Source organism: Microcaecilia unicolor, chromosome 9, assembly GCF_901765095.1.
Source record: "Microcaecilia unicolor chromosome 9, aMicUni1.1, whole genome shotgun sequence".
Classification (NCBI taxonomy): Eukaryota; Metazoa; Chordata; class Amphibia; order Gymnophiona; family Siphonopidae; genus Microcaecilia; species Microcaecilia unicolor.
In genome coordinates this window covers 140,984,720-141,005,459 of record NC_044039.1, presented here as the reverse complement: position 1 = coordinate 141,005,459, position 20,740 = coordinate 140,984,720, and the positions used below count along the sequence as shown (strand labels likewise).

Below are 20,740 nucleotides of genomic sequence, written 5' to 3'. Positions count from 1 at the left end.
TCCTAGCACAGATCCCTGAGGAACCCCACTAACTACCCTTCTCCATTGTGAATACTGCTCATTTAACCCCACTCTCTGTTTGCTATCCTTCAACCAGTTTTTAATCCACAATAGGACATTTCCTCCTATCCCATGACCCTCCAATTTCCTCTGTAGCCTTTCATGAGGTACCTTGTCAAACACCTTTTGAAAATCCAGATACACAATATCAACTGGTTCCCCTTTGTCCACATGTTTGTTTACTCCTTCAAAGAATAGAAGTGAGTTGGTCAGGCAAGAATTCCCCACACAAACGCCGTGCTGACTTGGTCTCAGTAATCCATGTCCTCGGATGTGCTCTGTAATTTTGTTTTTAATAGGCTTAAGTATCTAGAGGCATTATTTCTGTCTATTAGTGTTTGATATTATGTAAGCAAAGGATATCTTTTAGGTGTGTTTTTGATCTTGGGTGGGATCTTTGAATTTGAACTCTTTGTAGAAGTGCTGGAAATGCATAGTCCAAATGTTGTCATTTTGGATTACTAAGTCTGCTTTTGCTTTGCCCTTCCACATGTCCCAGATGGAATTATAACATAGCAGCATAGTAAATGATTATGGCTAATGACCAGTAATTAGATTGTAAGCTGTATTGAGCAGGGACTGTCTCTCCATGTTCAAATGTGAAGTGCTGCGTACGTCCGGTAGCGCTATAGAAATGATAAGTAGTAGTATGGTCCATCTAGTCTGTCCTTTAAGGTGGCTTGAGTTGTACCTGCAGCTCTAGTCCTATGTGCTTTTTTTTTTGTATGAAAATCATGTAAGTTTTGCTTTGATTCCATTCTCTGTTTTATCCCACACCATCTTGAATTCTATCACAGTTTTTTTTTGTCACCACCACCTCCACTAGGAGGGTGCTGTAGGTACCCATCACCATAGGTGCCCGGTATAAGAGGCTTGGGGAGGCTAAGCCTCCCCAGCCCAACCGCTGCCCCCACCCTGCGAGCTGCAGACTTCCCCGTCTGCCCTCAGCTGCCATTTCCTGCCTTCTTCCAGCCCTACTGATCTCCCGACCCCTGCTCCCCCCATCGCCGTCGTCAATCATCTGACGTCAGCCCGATGGCCCTCATTCCCATCCTGCCCTCGCCCTACCTTAAAATAGTGTAATTCTCCTCGAGCGGGTGGCGCCGGCATTGCAAGCAGCAGCAGGCTCCAGCGTTCCCTCGCATGGCTCCGCCCTTGCGGAAACACGTCAGAAGAGGGCGGAGCCATGCGAGGGAACGCTGGAGCCTGCTGCTGCTTGCAATGCCAGCGCCGCCCGCTTGAGGAGAATTACACTATTTTAAGGTAGGGCGAGGGCAGGACGGGAACGAGGGCCATCGGGCAGACGTCAGATGATTGGCGATGGGGGGAGCGGGGGTCAGGGGATCGGTGGGGAGGGAGCTGGAAGAAGGCAGGAAATGGCTGGCAGAAGAGAGATGGGCTGCTGAATGGAGGGGAGGGCAGGGGGGAGAGGAGGGTTGGACATGGGAGGATGGCGGGGAGGGCAGGGGAGAGGAGGGTTGCTGGACATGGGTGGAGGGAGGGGAGAGGAGGGTTGATGGACATGGTGGATGGAGGGGAGTGCAGGGGAGAGGAGAGTTGCTGGACATGGGTGGATGGAGGGGAGAAGATGGTTGCTGGACATGGGTGGATGGAGAGGAGAGGAGGGTTGCTGGACATGGGTGGATGGAGGGGAGGGAAGAGTGAGGAAGGAGATGAGACGAGGGAAAAGGAAGAGAGAAAAACTGCACATGGAGGAAGAAAATAGGCAGAAGCTGAGGACCAGAAATGAAGAAGAAAGGAGGAAAGGAAAGAAATAAATGGAAAGGAAGCCCTGGAAACGGAGTTAAGAGGACAGATAGCAGCAGAATCGGATACTGGGCCAGCATGATCAGAAAAACAAAGTCACCAGACAACAAAGGTAGAAAAGATAATTTTATTTTCATTATAGTGTTTGGAACATGTCCACTTTGAGAATCAGGTGCTCAACATTAAATGTTTATATTTATTTACTTATGTATGGCATTTTATCCCACATTAAACATGAATTAGGATGTTTTGTGGCTCTACATGAGAATTGTGATATTATGATCCTTGTTTCATATTGTTGACGGTCTGCATTTTCCGTATGGATGGTATATTGGTTTATTAGGTTCTGCCCAGTATAATATGTATTTTACAGTAAGGTTCTGAGTGTGTTTTTGCACAAAGTTGTGCATAGTGTTTTGTACTTACGATTGTGGTTAGTATATGCTTTGAGCAACCACTTTATTCTTTGACATATGATACATATCTAATATCTAAATTTAATAAAAGGTATTGTGACTTTTTATTTATTTTTTCTGTGTGTTATCAGACAATTATGGATTTAAGCCCCACCCCTAACCCCGCCCCCTTTAGCCTCCCCAAACAGTTGGGCCACCGATCACCTATGCCCATCACTTTTTCTGTGAAAAAGTATTACCTGATGTTGCTCTTAAGTTTACCTCCTTGTAGCTTTATTTCATGTCCTCTAGTTCTACAGCTTCCTTGACTTTAAAAAATATTTTTTGTTTGTTAGTGTCTTTCAAACACCTGTATCATATTTCCCCATCCCTCTTTTCCTCCAGGGCAGGGGTTCTTAAACCAGCCCTCAGGACACACCCAGCCAGTCAGATTTTCAGAGTATCCACAATGAATATGCATAAGATAACTTTGCATGCACAACCTCCATTGTATGCAAATTTATCTCCTGCATATTCATTGTGAGTATCCTGAAACACCTAGCCAGTCAGGTTATCCTGAGTACTGAGTTGAGAACCCCTGCTCTAGGGTATACATACTAAGATCTTCAAGTCGCATATGGTTTCTGGTGCAGACACCGTACCATTTTCATTACTTTCCTCTCAACTGCCTCAAGTCTTTATATCCTTAACGAGATGTGGCCTTTAAAACTCTAAATGGGCCTTCACCAACACCTTGTACAGGGGCATTATGTCCTCCCCCCCCCCTCTGTGCAGCCTGGCATCTTTCTGGCTTTGGCTACTGTCTCCTCATATTGTTTTCCCACTTTGAGGCCCTTGGATACAATCACCTTGAGGTCCCTCTCCGAATTTATACATATCATAGTAACATAGTAACATAGTAGATGACGGCAGAAGAAGACCTGCATGGTCCATCCAGTCTGCCCAAGACAAACTCATATGTGTATACCTTACCTTGAATTTGTACCCGTCCTTTTCAGGGCACAGACCGTATAAGTCTGCCCAGCAGTATTTCCCGCCTCCCAACCACCAGTCCCGCCTCCCATCATCGGCTCTGGTACAGACCGTATAAGTCTGCCCTCCCCTATCCTAGCCTCCCAACCACCAACCCCTCTTCTCCCCACCTGCTCCGCCACCCAATTTCAGCTAAGCTTCTGAGGATCCATTCCTTATGCACAGGATTCCTTTATGCATATCCCAAGCATGTTTGAACTCCGTTACCGTTTTCATCTCCACCACCTCCCGCGGGAGGGCATTCCAAGCGTCCACCACCATCTCCGTGAAAAAATACTTCCTGACATCTTTCCTGAGTCTGCCCCCCTTCAATCTCATTTCATGTCCTCTCGTTCTACTGCCTTCCCATCTCCGGAAAATATTCGTTTGCGGATTAATACCTTTCAAATATTTGAACATCTGTATTATATCACCCCTGTTCCTCCTTTCCTCCAGGGTATACATGTTCAGGTCAGCAAGTCTCTCTTCATACGTCTTGGAATGCAAATCCCATACCATCCTCGTAGCTTTTCTTTGCACCGCTTCCATTTTTTTAACATCCTTCGCAAGATACGGCCTCCAAAACTGAACACAATACTCCAGGTGGGGCCTCACCAACGTCTTATACAGGGGCATTAAAACCTCCTTTCTTCTGCTGGTCACACCTCTCTCTATACAGCCTAGCAATCTTCTAGCTACGGCCACCGCCTTGTCGCACTGTTTCGTCGCCTTCAGGTCCTCAGATACTATCACCCCAAGATCCCTCTCCCCGTCCGTGCCTATCAGACTCTCCCCGCCTAACACATACGTCTCCAGCCGCTCTTCTCCTGTCGTGTGCAGCTCCTTTGGATTTCTGTACCCAAAATGCATCACTCTGTACTTCTAAGATTTTGGTTATAGGTGCTTCATAAACCTTCTTAAAGGTGAGCTCTGCTTCAGGTTATAGAGGGTTTTTTCTTCCTTTTTTTTTTTTTTTTTTAAGATCAAGGGTCTCCAAACTACAACCCTCAGGCTGGATTCGACTCTTAAAGCAAGATTTTCTGGCCTGTCTTGCTCTTTTGTCACCATGCATGCCATCCTGCTTCTTTCCCTCCCTACCCTCCTTGCAGTTCAGGGATTTCAGGCAGAAGACTGTAACCCAGTCTCCATGGTCCTTCCTTTGCTGTACTTTCTCACTGCTCAGATGCTATTCATTCCCTCTGGGGAAAAGTGGCAATGGCCTGGGAAAAAGTTGAGGAGACCCATCATCTCTGGAGCCTGGGACTGCTGAAGCTGTGAAAAATGAAATGCATTAATCACCTCTGATTACTGCTCAGCTGTCATATGTCACAGGCTGCGCAATCTTTCTGGTGATTTGGGGGGGGGGGGGGCAGGAGTATGTTTCGTACATATTCATTGTGGTAATCCTGAAAACCTAATTGGTTAGGTGTGACTCCAGGAGAGGCCTGAGAAGTACTGACCTCGGGTTTTTCATAGGCTAAGGAGTCTCATTTTTGTTCATGTTAATTATACTGTTACAGAATGTTCATGTAGTAGTCCACAGCTGCTGGCCCCTGCCGTCATATGACACCTCACAAATCTTTTCCAGTGTGGCCAGAAGTGGCATGCTAGTAGGAAGAGGATGTGGAGGGAAAATTCTGCTCTTTCAGAGTTCTGCAGCTCTCTGCCACATGCTGCAAAGGCAGAGTGGGGTCGATGCAAACAGCTATAGCAGGCAGAGGCATTCAGTTAATGAGTATTCTTTGCGCACGTTACTGACTGCATGATGCAAAAAGTGCTACATAGTGACAGTTAACCTGTGCGGTATACATGGGTATGAATGATAATGAGGCCATTAGGTCTTCCTCCTCAATTAACAGAAGTAAAGGGGATTTTGACATACACACAGGTCCGTGGCAGCATAGAAGGGTTAGTCGAGAGGATTTAATGCTAGTTTTTTTTTTCTCCCTGTGACTGTAGCAAGTACCTGCAACTTAAAAACAGAATGGAAGTAACAGCTGTGCATGGAGATAAGGGCAGCTTCACTGTTCATATATCTAAAGAAAATGGAAGTGACAGCACACATCTCTGTATAAATATTAGCCATTCAAAAATGTTATATGCAAGAAATTTTTGTGAGGCTAATATTTATGTGCAGAACAACATGTCTGTTCATGCACAGATGTGTGCTGGCACTTCCATTTTCTTTGGACTTGTGCACAGTGAAGCCACCCTTACTGTAGGAGCTTTGTAATCACATGTCCAGCAGGCTGTCCTGATTATAACACAAGTTCTACACGCTTGGGATTTGCATCTTTTAATTTATTGCTTGACACTGGAATATTTTTTTGCTAATCTCACTAGAAGTTGCACACTCAGCCATCAGCATGAGGCTCTTGCCTCAGTGGCTTTCTGCATTAAACTTGCTGGTTTTTGAGGCAGTACTGCAGCTGAGCCTGCTTCCTCTAAGACAGTATTATCAAACTTATGTGGCTGCGATCCATTTGACTCTGACTTGGTTTGATCTATAAAGTGAAATGGGGGAAGGGAGAGGGAGAGAGAACCAGGGATTGAACCTGAAGAGACTGATTCAGGGGTGGTATTGTGTTCATGCATTAGGGGCTTTGCCACTGGTTAGATATGGGGACTTGCTCTTAAACTTAACTGCAAAAGACAGCAGTGTAGACACTAGCTTTGCAGTTTGGGTTGACACAAACTGTTGGTGTCTTCTCCATCTTATAGTACTTTGTGTTTGTTGCAGTTCCCTGAACTTGCTCAGCAGCATTTAATGTCTCTAGGAACTGATTGATCCTGGATCACAGGACCCCTGTGTATTCCAAAACTTAGGTTCTCCAAACTTCAAGTTCACCAGTTAATGCCTTTGTTTTAATTTGTGTTGCCTTGTATTGCTCATTGTTTCTGTTATCTGCTTAGTCTCACTTTTGTGTACAAGAAGCTGTCATCTCATCTCACTGCCACTTCTCTCAACCCCTAGTGTTCAGTATTTGAGGCAAAGTTTCCAACTCTACAGCAGCACAATCTTGTCATTGTGCTTAGAGAACTGTCTGATTTTTGTTAAAAAAAATAATAAAGAAAAGGAAAAAAAAGTAGTGGTCATAACATTAATAGCTACCTATGGGGGCTGGAGGAGAGAAAACTGACATACTTTTGCCTTATGGAGGCAGGCTGAACATTTCTTTGGATGAGAAAAAGTTGGCTCTATTTCTCACACTGAGGAAAAGATGCGTAGATCCACTGGCTATGCTGGAAAAGGATGGAATTGCTGTATACTTGCTAAAACCTGAGTAATGCTTAGTAGGTTGCAGTAGTGTCTCTAAATGATTCATCAATCAATTACACATTGCAGCTTTAAAGGGATTGTCTGCAGCACTGTTGATCTGGAGCAGAAAGAACTGAGGGAACAGACACTGTGACATGAGACTTGAAACATGCAGATTTGCCCCCCCCCCCCATAAGTTATATGTAATAATTACATATTAAAAAAAAAATTTGAAGACATTTTGTTTTAATCCAGTTTTAAAAACACATACAGTATTCCTTGGGAGGTTGAGATGTCGCTGCCATGCTTAGGAGCATTCCCCTTTTGACTACAGATGCGAGATTAAGGGAATGTGGATATAGGGTGTTGCTTTGGATATACATGGCCAAAACACAGCTGGCCCTTGTGGGAGCACAAAGGGAGCCTGATTGTTCCAAATGTAGGCATTCCCTCCACACTTTTTTTTTTCATGCTTTCTAGGGGTGCCCTAAAGTTAAAATGTTTTGGGAGCAAGTCAGAAGGTTTTTGTCTTGTCAACTGGACCATGACATAGGTGGGACAGTGGAACAATATCTACTTGATACCTAAAGCTTACTATCCTATGTCAAGACACACTACCCTTTTATGCCGTAAACTGACCCTGGTGGCCCAGAAAGTTATCTTACAGTATTAGACATCACCAGATCCTCTGGCTTATTGACACTGGAGAAATCAGGTGCAACTTCTGGCTACCTGGGAAGCTAGGGACGCATGAGGGTCCCTCAAACGTAGTAGGCCCTTTTTACTGATTTGGAATCCATATCTCCACAGTTTAAGCCCCCTGGGGCGCAATCTTATTATTTAATACCCTATGATTGGCAAGCTTGGCATTTTAACTTCTACTAATTCATTGAACTGAAACCAGTTAGTTTGGGGGAGGGGGAGGAGGTACTCACGAAGCTGCCGAGTCCGGATGTTATCAGAACCCAGGCCCTGGCCTGGGCTAGACACTTTGTATGTGTGTAGGGGGGGGGGGGGGGGTTTAGGAGATTTGTTTTGTCACATTGTTTTGGGCTCCTTCTTAAGGTGGGTGTTTTTTGGGGAGGGGTATTGGTGGGGCTCAATCTAAAAATGGTTGTTGATGGCTTAGATTGCCTGTTGTACTAGCCTTTTTCTACATTTTGTTGGGGATGAGAAAACCAAAAGTACCTCTAGGAATGTTGTTGGACTCATGGCACAGGGGGAGGGGAGGAATGGGACTCCCAGATATTAAGAAGTATAATCAACCCTGCTTATTACACAATCTTTCAGATTGGATGTTCAACAAAAATAACTAAACTCTGTTCGATCCTTGGCATTTTAATTTTCTTTGCAAGCACTGCTTAGTAAAATCTGAGAATACTTAAGAAACAATACCTTATTACGCCCCTTAAGAGAGCTATGGCAAGAATTAACCCAGATACTGGCAACTACATCTGACAATCTCAGATCTTTTATCCATTTGAGGCAATGCCATGTTTCTCCCATGTGGACAATGGGACCTTTCTTACCTCGACATTGCATGGAATTACATGATTAGAACACAAGTTAAGGGCAGATGGTGTACAATGCTTCCTTTGCTGGTCCTTTCTGTATGCAGTGTTTGAATGTGTTTGAGAGGTGTGGTAGCCGTGTTAGTCCACTTTTAAAGGTAATCAATAGAAATAAAACAAAATAAAACATGGAAAAGAAAATAAGATGATACCTTTTTATTGGACATAACTTAATACATTTCTTGATTAGCTTTCGAATATTGGCTTTTTTTCGTCAGATCGGAAATAAGCAAATGTTGGTAGATGACATTAGATATAAGTGAAACATCAAAGCATTTCAGTGACAGTCTAACAGGATGGGAGTGGATATGTGAGAGACAGGAAGAGTCAGGTGTATGAGGGACAGGGAGTTATGCATGGAGACAGGAGGGTGACAAAGCAGTAGAATTTATGGTTTATAATGGGCTAGAAAACCCAGATATTTGTTAAGTCCTGTCTGGTGGGTGTCAAAATATTTTATCATTCTGACGTCAAAGGTCTTACGTTCCTGTATTGTTTTAAAGTTCGCTTTCAGGATGCTTACCATGACATCACTGGTACAATGTTCTGGTTTTGTAAAGTGCTGCCTATAGGTGTGACATCTTTATTCGTACTAGCATTTTTCATATGGTATCTATGTAAATCAAATCACTTCTTTAGCATCTGACTTGTTTCTCCAATGTAGCAGCCTTCGTTGCATTTTTTACACTAAATGATATATAACACATTAGAAGATGAGCACGTGAAAGATTCCTTAATGTTGAATATTTTTCCTTTGTGAATGACCGTGAATGACCATGGGGTCCTGTGAAATGTTTTGGCATAGTTTGCAGCTGGATATATTGCAAGGATATGTGCAGTTCTTTTCTTTTTGAGTTGAGAGCTTACTTCTAATTAGCTTGTGTTTTAAGTTGGGTGGCTGTCGGAAGGCCAGCACTGGTGGGGATGGGAATATCTCTTTCAGTAATTCATCCTCCTGGAGTAGAGGCTGCAGATGTTCCATTATTTTTCTTAATTTTTCCAGCTCTGAGTTGTATGTCACTATAAGGGGGATTCTGTCTGTGGCTGAGGGGTGATATGATAGAGAGAGTGGAGTGGAAAAGATAGATATGTAGCGTCTGTTTATGCTTTCCAAAAATACTAGGACAAGGGGGCATGCGATGAAGCTGGAGTGCAGTAAGTTTAAAACAAATAAGAGAAAATTTTTCTTTACGCAGCGCGTAATTCGACTCTGGAATTCGTTGCTGGAGAATGTGGTTAAGGCGGTTAGCTTAGCAGAGTTTAAGAAAGGTTTGGACGGCTTCCTGAAGGAAAAGGCCATAGAATGTTATTAAATGGATGTAGGGGAAAATCCACTATTTTTGGGACAAGCAGTACAAAATGCTTTGCTCCTTGGATCTTGTCGGGTGATTGTGACCTGGATTGGCCACTGTCGGAGACACGGTGCTGGGCTAGATGGACCTTTGGTCTGTCCCAGTGTGGTGATGCTTATGTCTTATGACTTATGATCCTGATTGCACCCTTCTGGCCGCGCCAGATTTGGTTCCCTCTTCTTCTGGAGTTGTCCTCCGAAGAACCATGGAGATTGGAGTGTTTTCCAACCGTCATCACCCAGAACGAAGGGTTGCTTCTTTATCCCAACCTCCAGTCTCTGGCTCTCACGGCCTGGATGTTGAGATCTTAGAATTTGCCTCCTTGGGTCTTTCAGAGGGTGTCTCCCGGGTCTTGCTTTCAGGAAAGATTCCACAAAGAGGTGTTACTCTTTCAAGTGGAGGAGGTTTGCCGTTTGGTGTGACAGCAAGGCCCTAGATCCTCTTTCTTGTCCTACACAGGACCCTCCTTGAATACCTTCTACACTTGTCAAAGTCTGGTCTCAAGACCAACTCCATAAGGGTTCACCTCAGTGCAATTAGTGCTTATCAGCGTGTAGAGGGAAAGCCTATCTTGGGACAGCCTTTAGTTGTTCGCTTCATGAGAGGTTTGCTTTTGTCAAAGCCCCCTGTCAAACCTCTGCCAGTGTCATGGGATCTCAACATCGTTCTTACCCAGCTGATGAAAGCTCCCTTTGAGCCACTGAACTCCTGCCATCTGAAATACTTGACCTGGAAGGTCATTTTCTTGGTGGCAGTTACTTCAGCTCATAGGGTCATTGAGCTTCAAGGTCTTAGTAGTGGATGCACCTTATACTAAATTTCATCACAACAGAGTAGTCCTCTGCACACACCCTAAGTTTCTGCCGAAGGTGGTGTCGGAGTTCCATCTGAACCAGTCAATTGTCTTGCCAGCGTTCTTTCCCTGACCTCATGCCCATCCTGGCAAGAGCGTCTTGCACACCTTAGACTGCAAGCGAGTATTGGCCTCTTACATGGAGCTGACTATGCCCCAAAGACTGCAAGCGAGTATTGGCCTCTTACATGGAGCTATCTAAGCCCCAAAGACAGTCTGCCCAATGTTTTGTTTCTTTTGATCCCAACAGGATGGGGGTCACAATCGGGGAAACACACAATCTTTAATTGGCTGGCAGATTGCATTTCTTTTACTTAAGCCCAGCCTGGGCTGACCTTTGAGGGTCATGTCAAGGCTCAGAATTTCAGAGCCATGGCTGTGTCGGTAGCCCACTTGAGGCCAGCCTCCATTGAAGAAATTTGCAAGGCTGCATTGTGGTCTTCAGTCCATCAAACATATAAATGGCAAGTGACCGACTCACCTGCAAATGCGCAGTAGAGACTTCTCTCTCTGTCCCGCCCCACGTCAAGACGTGATGACGGAACAGAGAGGGAAACTCTGCGCTGAGGAGTGCAGTCACTGCCACACGGACGTTGATGCTACCGCTGCCGCTACCGCTCCTCCCCTGGAGATCGCCGCTGCTGCTCCCCCCCCTGCAGTTCGCCGCCGCTGCCCCCCCCCCCCAAGGTTGCAGCCAACCCCCTCCACCAGGCCGGGCCCTCTCTTCTACATTTAACTTACAGCGCCGAAACCGCAGGCAGATCAGCTCCCGTCGGCCTTCCTTCCCAGCCTGTGTGTCCCGCCTTCGCTGATGTTACGTCACATGAGGGCGGGACACAGGCAGAGAAGGAAGGCCGACGGCAACTGATCTGCCTGCGGTTTCGGCGCTGTAAGTTAAATGTAGAACAGAGGGCCCGGGTGGAGGGGGGCCGGCGGCGACCTCGGGGGGGGGGGGGAGCGGTAGCGGCGACCTCGGGGGGGAGGGGCGATAGCGGCGACCTCGGGGGGGGGGGAGGAGAAGGCAGGAGAAATGCTCAGAAGGAGGTCGAAGGGGAGGGATGGAGGGGAGCCTTGGAGCTGGCTTGGACGGGGCCCTTGGAGCTGGGAGGGGAGGCCATGGAGCTGGGAGGGGAGGGAATGGGGCCTTGGAGCTGGGAGGGAAGGAGGGAGGATGCTGGACATGGGAGGTCAGAAGTAGGGGGGCCTTGGAGCTGGAAGGGATGCATAGAGGGGGGGACCTTCCAGCTGGCTGGGAGGGACGGAGAGGGGGCCCTTGGAGCTGGGAGGGAATTGGGCCTTGGAGCTGGGAGGGAGGGAAGGAGGGAGGGAGGGAAGGAGGGAGGGAGGGAAGGGGCCGAGGGGAGGGAGGGAAGGGAGTTATACATCAAAATAGAGCATACCAATACTTGCCCGTTTTAACGGGCTTAACGGCTAGTACATTCATATCACACTACTTCCTTGAGCAGGATACCTGACACAACAGTCGGTTTGGACAGACAGCATTGCAGAATCTGTTCGGGGTCTAGAATCCATCTCCACCCCAAAGCTCATTTTATTCTGATCCAGGCTGCACTCTCACATAGTTTGTATATAGTTTGAAGTTAATCTATATTATGTCCTCGCCATTACGAGTCCCAATTGACCAATGGTATTTTTTATGGTGAGCCTGGTAGCTAGTGATTCCCCATACATGGGAATAAATAGGCTTGCTTGTCCTCGGAGAAAGCGAAGATACCCATTGCAGGTATTCTCCGAGGACAACAGGCCTTAAATTCTCACATCCCTTTGTCTCACCTCCCCTTGGAGTTATCTCCTTTTTTGTTTTTTTATTCTATATGCTGTAGTGTTGTACTGTGGTAACTGCGCTTTCGCAGTGTGCGGTAAGGCACTCGCTCATGTGCAGTTTAGCGTGTGTTACACTCCACAAAGCTCTTAATAGCTTGTCATAAGCTCTGGACCAGACAATGCAGGATTGCATTACCCATATGTGAGAATATAAGAACTGCTGTACTCAGAGAATACCTGCTACAGGTAAGTATCTTTGCTTTTTCCAGTTATGGCTTGTCATTTTTGATTGGTAGGGCTGGTTGTTTAGCATAGGGTGAAAAGTGCAGAGTGCACTAAAATAAAAATAGCCAAGTCATATCCCAATATGTTTCTCAAAGAATATTTTACTGTCTACAATCATCTGTTTTTATGGCAGTTCCCTAGTTTTGAAGGGGAAGTAGTGATGCCTCTTTCATAGTGGGGTGTTTGTTACAACAGTAGAGGAACTCTCATGTGAGAAACTGAATATAAAGGCAAACAGCTTGTGGCACAAGCAAGCCATTTGTATAATTTTTTGTTTTACTTTCTTCTGTTTTCTCTGATAGTCCTACTGCCTATTTAGGGTTCATGGAGGTGCATTTTCAAAACATTTAATTTACAAAGTTACGTGGAGGGACATTTTCAAAAGGGATGTCCAAGTTGCGGTTTGTACGTCCTTGAAAAACATCCAAATCCCCGTATTTTTAAAACAAGATGGACGTCCATCTTTTCGAAAATACCAACAGGGACATCCAAATCCTTAAATTTCGCCATCCCTAGATTTGGACGTCCCTAGTTATGGACGTTTCTGATTTTCGGCAATTTTCAAAACCAAAGGCGTCCATGTCAAAAACAATCAAATGCAAGCCATTGGTCGTGGGAGGAGCCAGCATTTGTAGTGCACTGGTCCCCCTGACATGCCAAGACACCAACCCTAGGGGGCACTGCAGTGGATTTCATAAATTGCTCCCAGGAACATAGCTCCTTTTAACTTGTGTGCTGAGCCCCTCCCCAAATCAGTACCCCCAATTGTACACCACTACCATAGCTCTTATGGATGAAGGGGTGCACCTAGATGTGGGTATGGTGGGTTTTGGAGGGCTCGCGGTTTCCTCCACAAACGTAACAGGTAGATGGGGATGGAGATGGGTCCGCCTTTCTGAAGTGCAGTGCACCCACTAAAAGTGCTCCAGGGACCTGCATACTGCTGTCATGGACCTGAGTATAACATCTGAGGCTGGCACAAAATATTTTTAAAGATGATTTTCGAGGGTGGGAGGGGGTTGGTGATGACCACTGGGGGAGTAAGGGGAGGTCATCCCCAATTTCCTCCGGTGGTCATCTGATCGTTTTGGCCACTTTTGTGCCTTAGTCGTAAGAAAAACAGGTCCGGGTGAAAACGTCCAAGTGCTCGTCGGGGACGTCCTTGTTTTTTTCGATTACGGTTCCAGGACGTCCAAGTGTTAGGCACGCCCAAGTCCCGCCTTCACTATGCCTCCGACATGCCTCCTTGAACTTTGGCCATCCTTGTGACAGAGTGCAGTTGAAGACGTCCTAAATCGAGCTTCAATTATACCGATTTGGACGTCCGTAGGAGAAGGTCATTCATCTTCCGATTTATGTTGAAAGATGGACTATTGTCTTTAGAAAATGAGCCCGATAGTAACCTATGGAACTTTCTAAAAAGTGTTTTGAAAATGAGCCCTATAGTACCTCTACAGTTTTTGTTCAGGTTCAGAAAGCTCTACAAAGATGGTTAAAAATCCCCTGCGGCTGGGGGTGTATTTTTCAATTGTCTTTATTCTTTGTTCCTTTGTTTTCTCCTGTCAGGTGTGTTGTTGTGTTGCTGAGTCCCAGGAAAAACAAGCAGCATCACATTCTGAACAGCTCCAGGTAAGAAACCTAGTGCAGCAAGCCAGTGCTAATCCTTCTCAAAACAGGTCGTTATTGGGTTATTTTGACTTTCCATTTGCCTTTAGTGAGCTATGTAGTTTACCAGAACAATAAACTCATGGCATTTTCAGTCTTAACGTATCATAACTGAAGTCATTCAAGAACAAATTTAATTTTAGCTCACGCCTTTTCAGTAATAGCTCAAGGCAAGTTACGTTGTATTTTCCTGGCCATGTAGGGCTTAAAATACAAGGGCCTGATAATCAAAAATCTGAGCTCCTAAATTTGTGCCCTATTTTCAGCCAAATTTAGGAACATAACTTTTAAGCTCCTAAATTAAAATGAATTTTCAGCTAAAACGTTATGCTCATAAATTTAGGCCCATCATTCATTTGCCTAGAATTATGAGCCTAATTTGAGCCTAGTACTGAAAATCAGTGCTAATTTCTTAATTTCTTTTCCCCACCATAAATTTCCTCATATTACAACCCATTTTTTATGCTCCTAAATGTAAGAGTATAGTGAAATTTTGAGTAAAAATGTATACACTCAGCCCTAGTAAATATTCAAAGAGGCTAATTTGAGCATAATTGCTTTCAATTTTAGGCCCTCAGTTTGTACCTGAGGCAGTTGAGAGTTAATGCCCAAAAGCAGAATTATTATTGGATTCCCTGGTTCTTAACTCACTGCTCTAACCATTAGGCTACTCCTTCACTCCTAATATGGAGCATTGGCTGTATAAAAGCTGCCACGCTATCTCTTTCACTATTTTAGTAATGGTGAGCAAGCTAGTTAGGAAGAGGAGTGCTAAAACAATAGAAAATTGACATTGTATTTTAATGCATGCCCCATACCAGACAGATACAGGTTGCTTTGAAAATCTTTAGGTTAAAACCTCCAAAAAGCATATCTCACTGCAGATGAGTCACTCTGCTCTACCATACTCTTAAATCATTCAACAGGGCAAATTTCAAGAGGGTTGGGTCTTGGACATTTGCTTGCTGTTCAGAGGATAGCAATATGTCTATGCTTGTGCAGTCTCTTCCATGTGAGGCAGTTGTACAAGATTTTAATGTGTAAGCTGATCTGTGGGGCTGTTATTAATTACAGGCATCTTAAACCTGGTCTTTCATTTTGCGTGTGTGGCCATGTTGAGAAAGCTTGTACTAGGGTTGAATTCTCAAAGTTCATTCAAGAGTTTGTGTTTGTTTTGGTTACAGTCAGTCTGGACTCCCCGTATTTGACGCATCACCAGTTTTTCTGTCATTCTATTTAGTGGTGTTGGGGGATGTACTGAATTTGAATTGCAATCTTGAATCCAGTGGTAGTTTCTTCATATGCATTCCAGTAAAGTTATGCTTCAAGGAGGTCAAGCAAAACGGCATTAACAAGGTTTAACTTTATGAATTTGTGTCTTCTCTCTCTTTAGGAAAACCATCACAGCTCTTGCCTTCTCGCCTGATGGAAAGTATCTGGTCACTGGAGAGGTGAGCACAGAACCTGAGAGAGCATCAAGGACTGCAGGGTCACTCATTGTGAACCAAGAGAGGGTTACTAAAAGATGGAGGGCAGTAGTTGAAGAGAGTGGCCCTTAATTCCTGGCTCAGAGTTAAAACGGCAGTGTTGAGTTTTGTAAAATTGTTATAAAAGGATGTGTCCCTTCTGATCTTTGAATAATGAAAAGGGAAATGCACCAATTGTCCAGAATGGATTGCATTACTAATTTGCATAGCTACATTACACCATGCCCTTTTGTAGTTAGTATCCTTAATTGCCACCGTTTTACTTGGTTTAGTAGTGGTAATGGTGGGCGAGGCAGGATGAAGGGGTTTGAGACATCTGAAAATTGTATGGAAAGTTCCATTTTAATGCAAGGCCTTTTAATGAACCTCATGGGAAGAGTGGCAGGCACAGACGAAATGCCACCATGGTGATAACACAATATTGGTCTCACTGTATCCACTGACTGACATACCCACAAGAAACCAAAAGTCGAAAGAGAAACAGGAAAGTACCCTCTATGGAAAGTCCGAAGTAAAAGAAGTAGAGGATAAACACAATGACTTCCAAAGGGGATTGTAGGCAAAGAATTTCCTAATAAAAAATATTTTTGCCTACACTCCCCGTTGGAAGTCATTGTGTTTAAACCCACAAGAAACTCAGAGGAAATAGCGTGGACATTTTTCTCTGTGCCATTGTAATCTGTGTATTTACAGTCAAGCTATCAAATTTTTCTAAATTTAAAATAAGAAGGCTGCTGTCTAATCTCAGGTGGTAAGGTATTCCATCATTTGACAGCCTGATATGACAAGGAAGAAGTGAAAACTTTAGTGTATCGAATATTCTTGATGGCAGGAAAGTGTAATGGAAGAGTTATTCTTATTACTGTGTAAAGTTCTAAGAGTGCTTGAGGAAAAAAATGGCCAGGGCATATAACAAGGTGCCAGACCATATAAAATTCTGAATACAACGGTACAAATTTTGAAAAAGCATAAGAGTGCGGACTAGGAGCCAGTGGTGTCTAATTAGAAATGGGGAAGCTCATTCCATATGATGTGCATGATAAAGTAATTTAGCTATAGAAATGATAAGTAGTAGTAGCTGCTGTGTTCTGCAGAACCTGCAAGCAGGTGAGAGAGGTCTCGGTACATCTCAAGCATAGAAGGTTGCAGTAGTCTAAAGAAGATAGGATCCAACTTAGGTGAGACATTTCAAGTGATCGAAAGAGAAATAGTTCTTACACATGTCAGTAATTTTAATTTATTAAAAAAAAACAAAACACCCTGAGTACCTTTATATGATCTTGAAAAGTCAATTTGGAGTCTAGTATTTCCCCCAGTATACGTGAGGATTGAGTGATGTCAAATTCCATACCATTAATTCTAATCTTATTGAATAGAGCTAATAACACAGATGGACCAAGCCAGATGATTTTGGGTTTTTTCCAAGTTTAGTTTTAGGCGAATATTTAATGCCCAGTCTTCAGTGGTATTTAATCACTCTTGAACTAGGGGTGTGATTTCTTTTAAGGAGGAATTGAAGGGAAGCATTACAGTGATATGATTTGTAGGTGTGAAAAGATAATCCCATCTCTAACAATCTATTATTAAAGGTGGACATGACGATGTTAAAAAGGATTGGAGAAAGTGGGGAGCCCTGGGGTACCCCACATTACAAATGATCATCTTTGTCAAAATCCTTCAAACCAGTACAGAACACAGACAGAAATGCCTATCACGCTTAGTTGATAGATCAACTAAGCTGTGGACAAATCAAATTGTAACACCATCACTTGATGACCTGATGTCAAATTGCATTTTTTAGGACATAAGCATTGCGATATTGGGACAGACCGAAGGTCCATCAAGCCCAGTATCCTGTTTCCAGCAGTGGCCATCCATCAAGCCCAGTATCCTGTTTCCAGCAGTGGCCAGTCCAGGTCACAAGTACCTGGCAAGATCCCAGAACAGCAAAACAGATATGATGCTTCTTATCCTAGAATATGCATTGAATTTTCCCAAGTCCTTCTTAATTATGGTTTATTGACTTTTAGGAAATTATCCAAACCTTTTTTAAACTCTGCTAAGCTAACTGCTTTTAACACATTTTCTGGCAACAAATTCCAGAGTTTAATTACTTTTTGAATGAAGAAATATTTTCTTTGATTAGATTTAAAATGTTACTACTTAGTAGCTTGTGTGCACCCTAAGTCCTAGTATTTTTGGAAGAGTAAACATGCAATTCACATCTACCTTTTGCACTCCACTCAGTATTGTATAAACCTCTATCGTATCACCCCTCAGCCATTTCTTCACCAAGTTGAAGAGCCCTAGCCACTTTAGCCTTTTCTCATAGGGAAGTCATCCCATCCCTACAAATGCACTCGATCTGCAGCCCCCTCCTTACCTCTCTTCCCTCATCTCCCCTTATGTTCCTACCTGTAACCTCCGCTCTCAAGACAAATCCCTCCTTTCAGTACCCTGCTCCACCACCGCCAACGCCAGGCTCCGCCCTTTCTGCCTCGCCTCACCCCATGCTTGGAACAAACTCCCTGAGCCCAAATGCCAGGCCCCCTCCCTGCCCATCTTCAAATCCTTGCTCAAAGCCCATCTCTTCAATGTCGCCTTCGGCACCTAACCATTTTACCTCTATTCAAGAAATCTAGACTGCCGCAACTTGACATTTCGTCCTTTAGATTGTAAGCTCCTTTGAGCAGGGACTGTCCTTTTTTGTTAAACTGTACAGCGCTGCGTAACCCTAGTAGCGCTCTAGAAATGTTAAGTAGTAGTAGTTTTATCATTTTCATCATCCTTCCCTGTACCTTTTCTAATTCCACGATATCTTGAGATGTAGTAACCAGAACTGCACATAGTATTTGCAGTGTGGTTGCACCATGGAGCGATACAAAGGCATTATAACATTCTCAGTTTTGTTTTCCATTCCTTTCCTAATAATTCCTAACATTCTTATTTGTTTTTTTTAGCTGCCACTGCACATTGAGCAGAATAGTTCAACGTATCATCAACGGTGACACCTAGATCCTTTTCCTGGGAGGTGACTCCTAATGAGGAACCTTGCATCACATAACTATGATTTGTGTTCCTCTTTCCCACATGCATCACTTTGCACTTGCTCACATTAAATGTCTTCTGCCATTTGTATGCCCAATCTCCCAGTCTTGTAATGTCCTCTTGCAATTTTTCACAATCCTCTTAAGATTTAACAACTTTGAATAACTTTGTGTCATCAGCAAATTTAATTAACTCACTATTTATTCCCATCTCTAGATCATTTAAAAAGCACCGGTCCGAGCACAGACCCCTGGGGAACCCCCACTATCTACCCTTCTCTTCTGAGAATACTGACCATTTAACCCTACTCAGTTTTCTCTCTCTTAACCAGTTTTTAATCCACAATAGGGCATTGCTTCCTATTCCATGACTTTTGAATTTCCTCAGGAGTCTTTCAACATTGTCAAATGCCTTTTGAAAATCCAGTTACACAATATCGACCGGCTCACCTTTATCCACATGCTTCCAATAAGGTTTCTGTAATAAAGCCTTTCTGAATGGCTGATTGAGTGTCTAGTAAGATATTATGAGCCTGTAAATAATAGCTCAATTGAGTAGCAACAATGCTTTCAGTAATTTGTAGTAAATAGAGGAATGCTGGTGATTGGGTCTGAAGTTTGAGGGTTCAGAACAACCTATAGAAGAATCTTTTGGTATAGGTGTGAGCAGGGCTTTTTTTGAGGGGGTACTGAGTACCAGCACCTTTTCCACTGTCTTCTAAAACTGACCCATGGAACCAAAGTTTTAATGATAGAGCTCAGGTTCTACACACCAATTCTGTCTTGTCATAGATTCTGTGACTGGTTGCAGGGGGCCTGGCTATTGCGGGGTGGGTCTCTCAGTGATCACCCCACTCCTGAAGGGTGGCCTAGCGTTTGAGTACCGGCACCCTGTCGAAGTAATTCAGATAATACTGTAGTTAACCAGAAGATAAATGACAATGGTGCTGAAGAGTATAAATATGAAGTACAAGCTTTTAAGGGACAGTGTGATTTTGAAAAATGCTTTGATGGTACAGAAACATCAGTAACTTGTAGAGAATTGGTACCAAGCTTGATCTGTAGGAGAAGATGAAGGATCAAGTTCAAGAGGTAATGTAATGTCAAAGGTATCTTTCTGTATAGTTTTTTTAAAATATATAATAATTATTGAAGTCGAGCATAACCTAATACAATTGAAACAGTGGGAAAATTTTGTTTCCCCCCCCCCCAAAAAAAAAAAAACCCCACCCCAACCCTACAAACCCACCCCCTTCTCATCCCCCCTTTCATCTCTTCCTCTCAAGGAAACTTTGACTTTCAGGCTTGGTAGACTCTTATTCTAGCCTGAAAGTAGTTGAGGGTCAATTACAAAATAAGTTAATAGTTCAAAATCCAGCTACGTGCGCTATTCAACATAATTTTCCATAGAGGTTCCCATATCTGTTGAAATTTCATCTTCTGTATTTAATTGCATATTATTCCTCAGTTTTTAAATTTTTGATTGAAAGAAATCAGCTAAATTATGGGTGGAAATAGTGTGTTTATTGAAGGATTTTGGGGTAAACAAAGACTTAACCTGAGTGGTGATATGAAAAATGTTTAAAAGTTTGCTCAGATCCGGGGATTCCTCACCAGTCTACTGGAAAAAATAAGCTTTCTTTGCAGAGGATAGCTGGATAATAGACATCGAGCAAATAATTGCAGGTTTTCAGTAGTTATAGTACCTGATCTTAATAATAATCATTGTTGCCTTATAAAGTGGGAGGATAGGGTCATTTTTATGGGGTTAGATTTTAGCAAATGTTCTTTAATAAGAAAGATTAAATGCACTTTTTGAATTTAATGTTCCCCTCATGCAGCCTTCCTGTATGTTAATAATGAAACATTTGAACAGTTTTCAGGGTGAAGGTACTTACACAAAACTGTGTTAGTCTGTGTACAACTTCCAGCACTGTTTAATGTATCTTACAATAACATTCACAGTGTTTTGTTGCTGACTGATTCCACTTTTCCTTCTCACATTACATATATAGGTTTTATGTTGGCTTAGATTCATAGAATGCAGATCAAGTTTTTATGGAAAAATCAATATCTTTCCTCTACATCTACTGGTCTCTTGGGAGAACTTAATTTATCTGCAGCCATTTGCCAGTTTGGATATTAATGGGTAGTTCTGTTGGTGAGCCCCTCCTGAGACACA

At 43.5% G+C, this 20,740-nt stretch overlaps 1 protein-coding gene across 2 annotated transcripts in view; it reads left to right on the top strand.

Annotated features, from left to right (window-relative positions):
• Nucleotides 1–20,740, top strand: part of MAPKBP1 (mitogen-activated protein kinase binding protein 1) — a 386,986-nt gene that overhangs the window by 154,711 nt on the left and 211,535 nt on the right. For both annotated transcript variants that reach the window (XM_030215489.1, XM_030215488.1), the window contains exons 4-5: nucleotides 13,926–13,988; nucleotides 15,418–15,475. In XM_030215489.1, coding sequence (XP_030071349.1) covers nucleotides 13,926–13,988; nucleotides 15,418–15,475 — 121 coding nt within the window. The remainder of the gene's footprint in view (nucleotides 1–13,925; nucleotides 13,989–15,417; nucleotides 15,476–20,740) is intronic.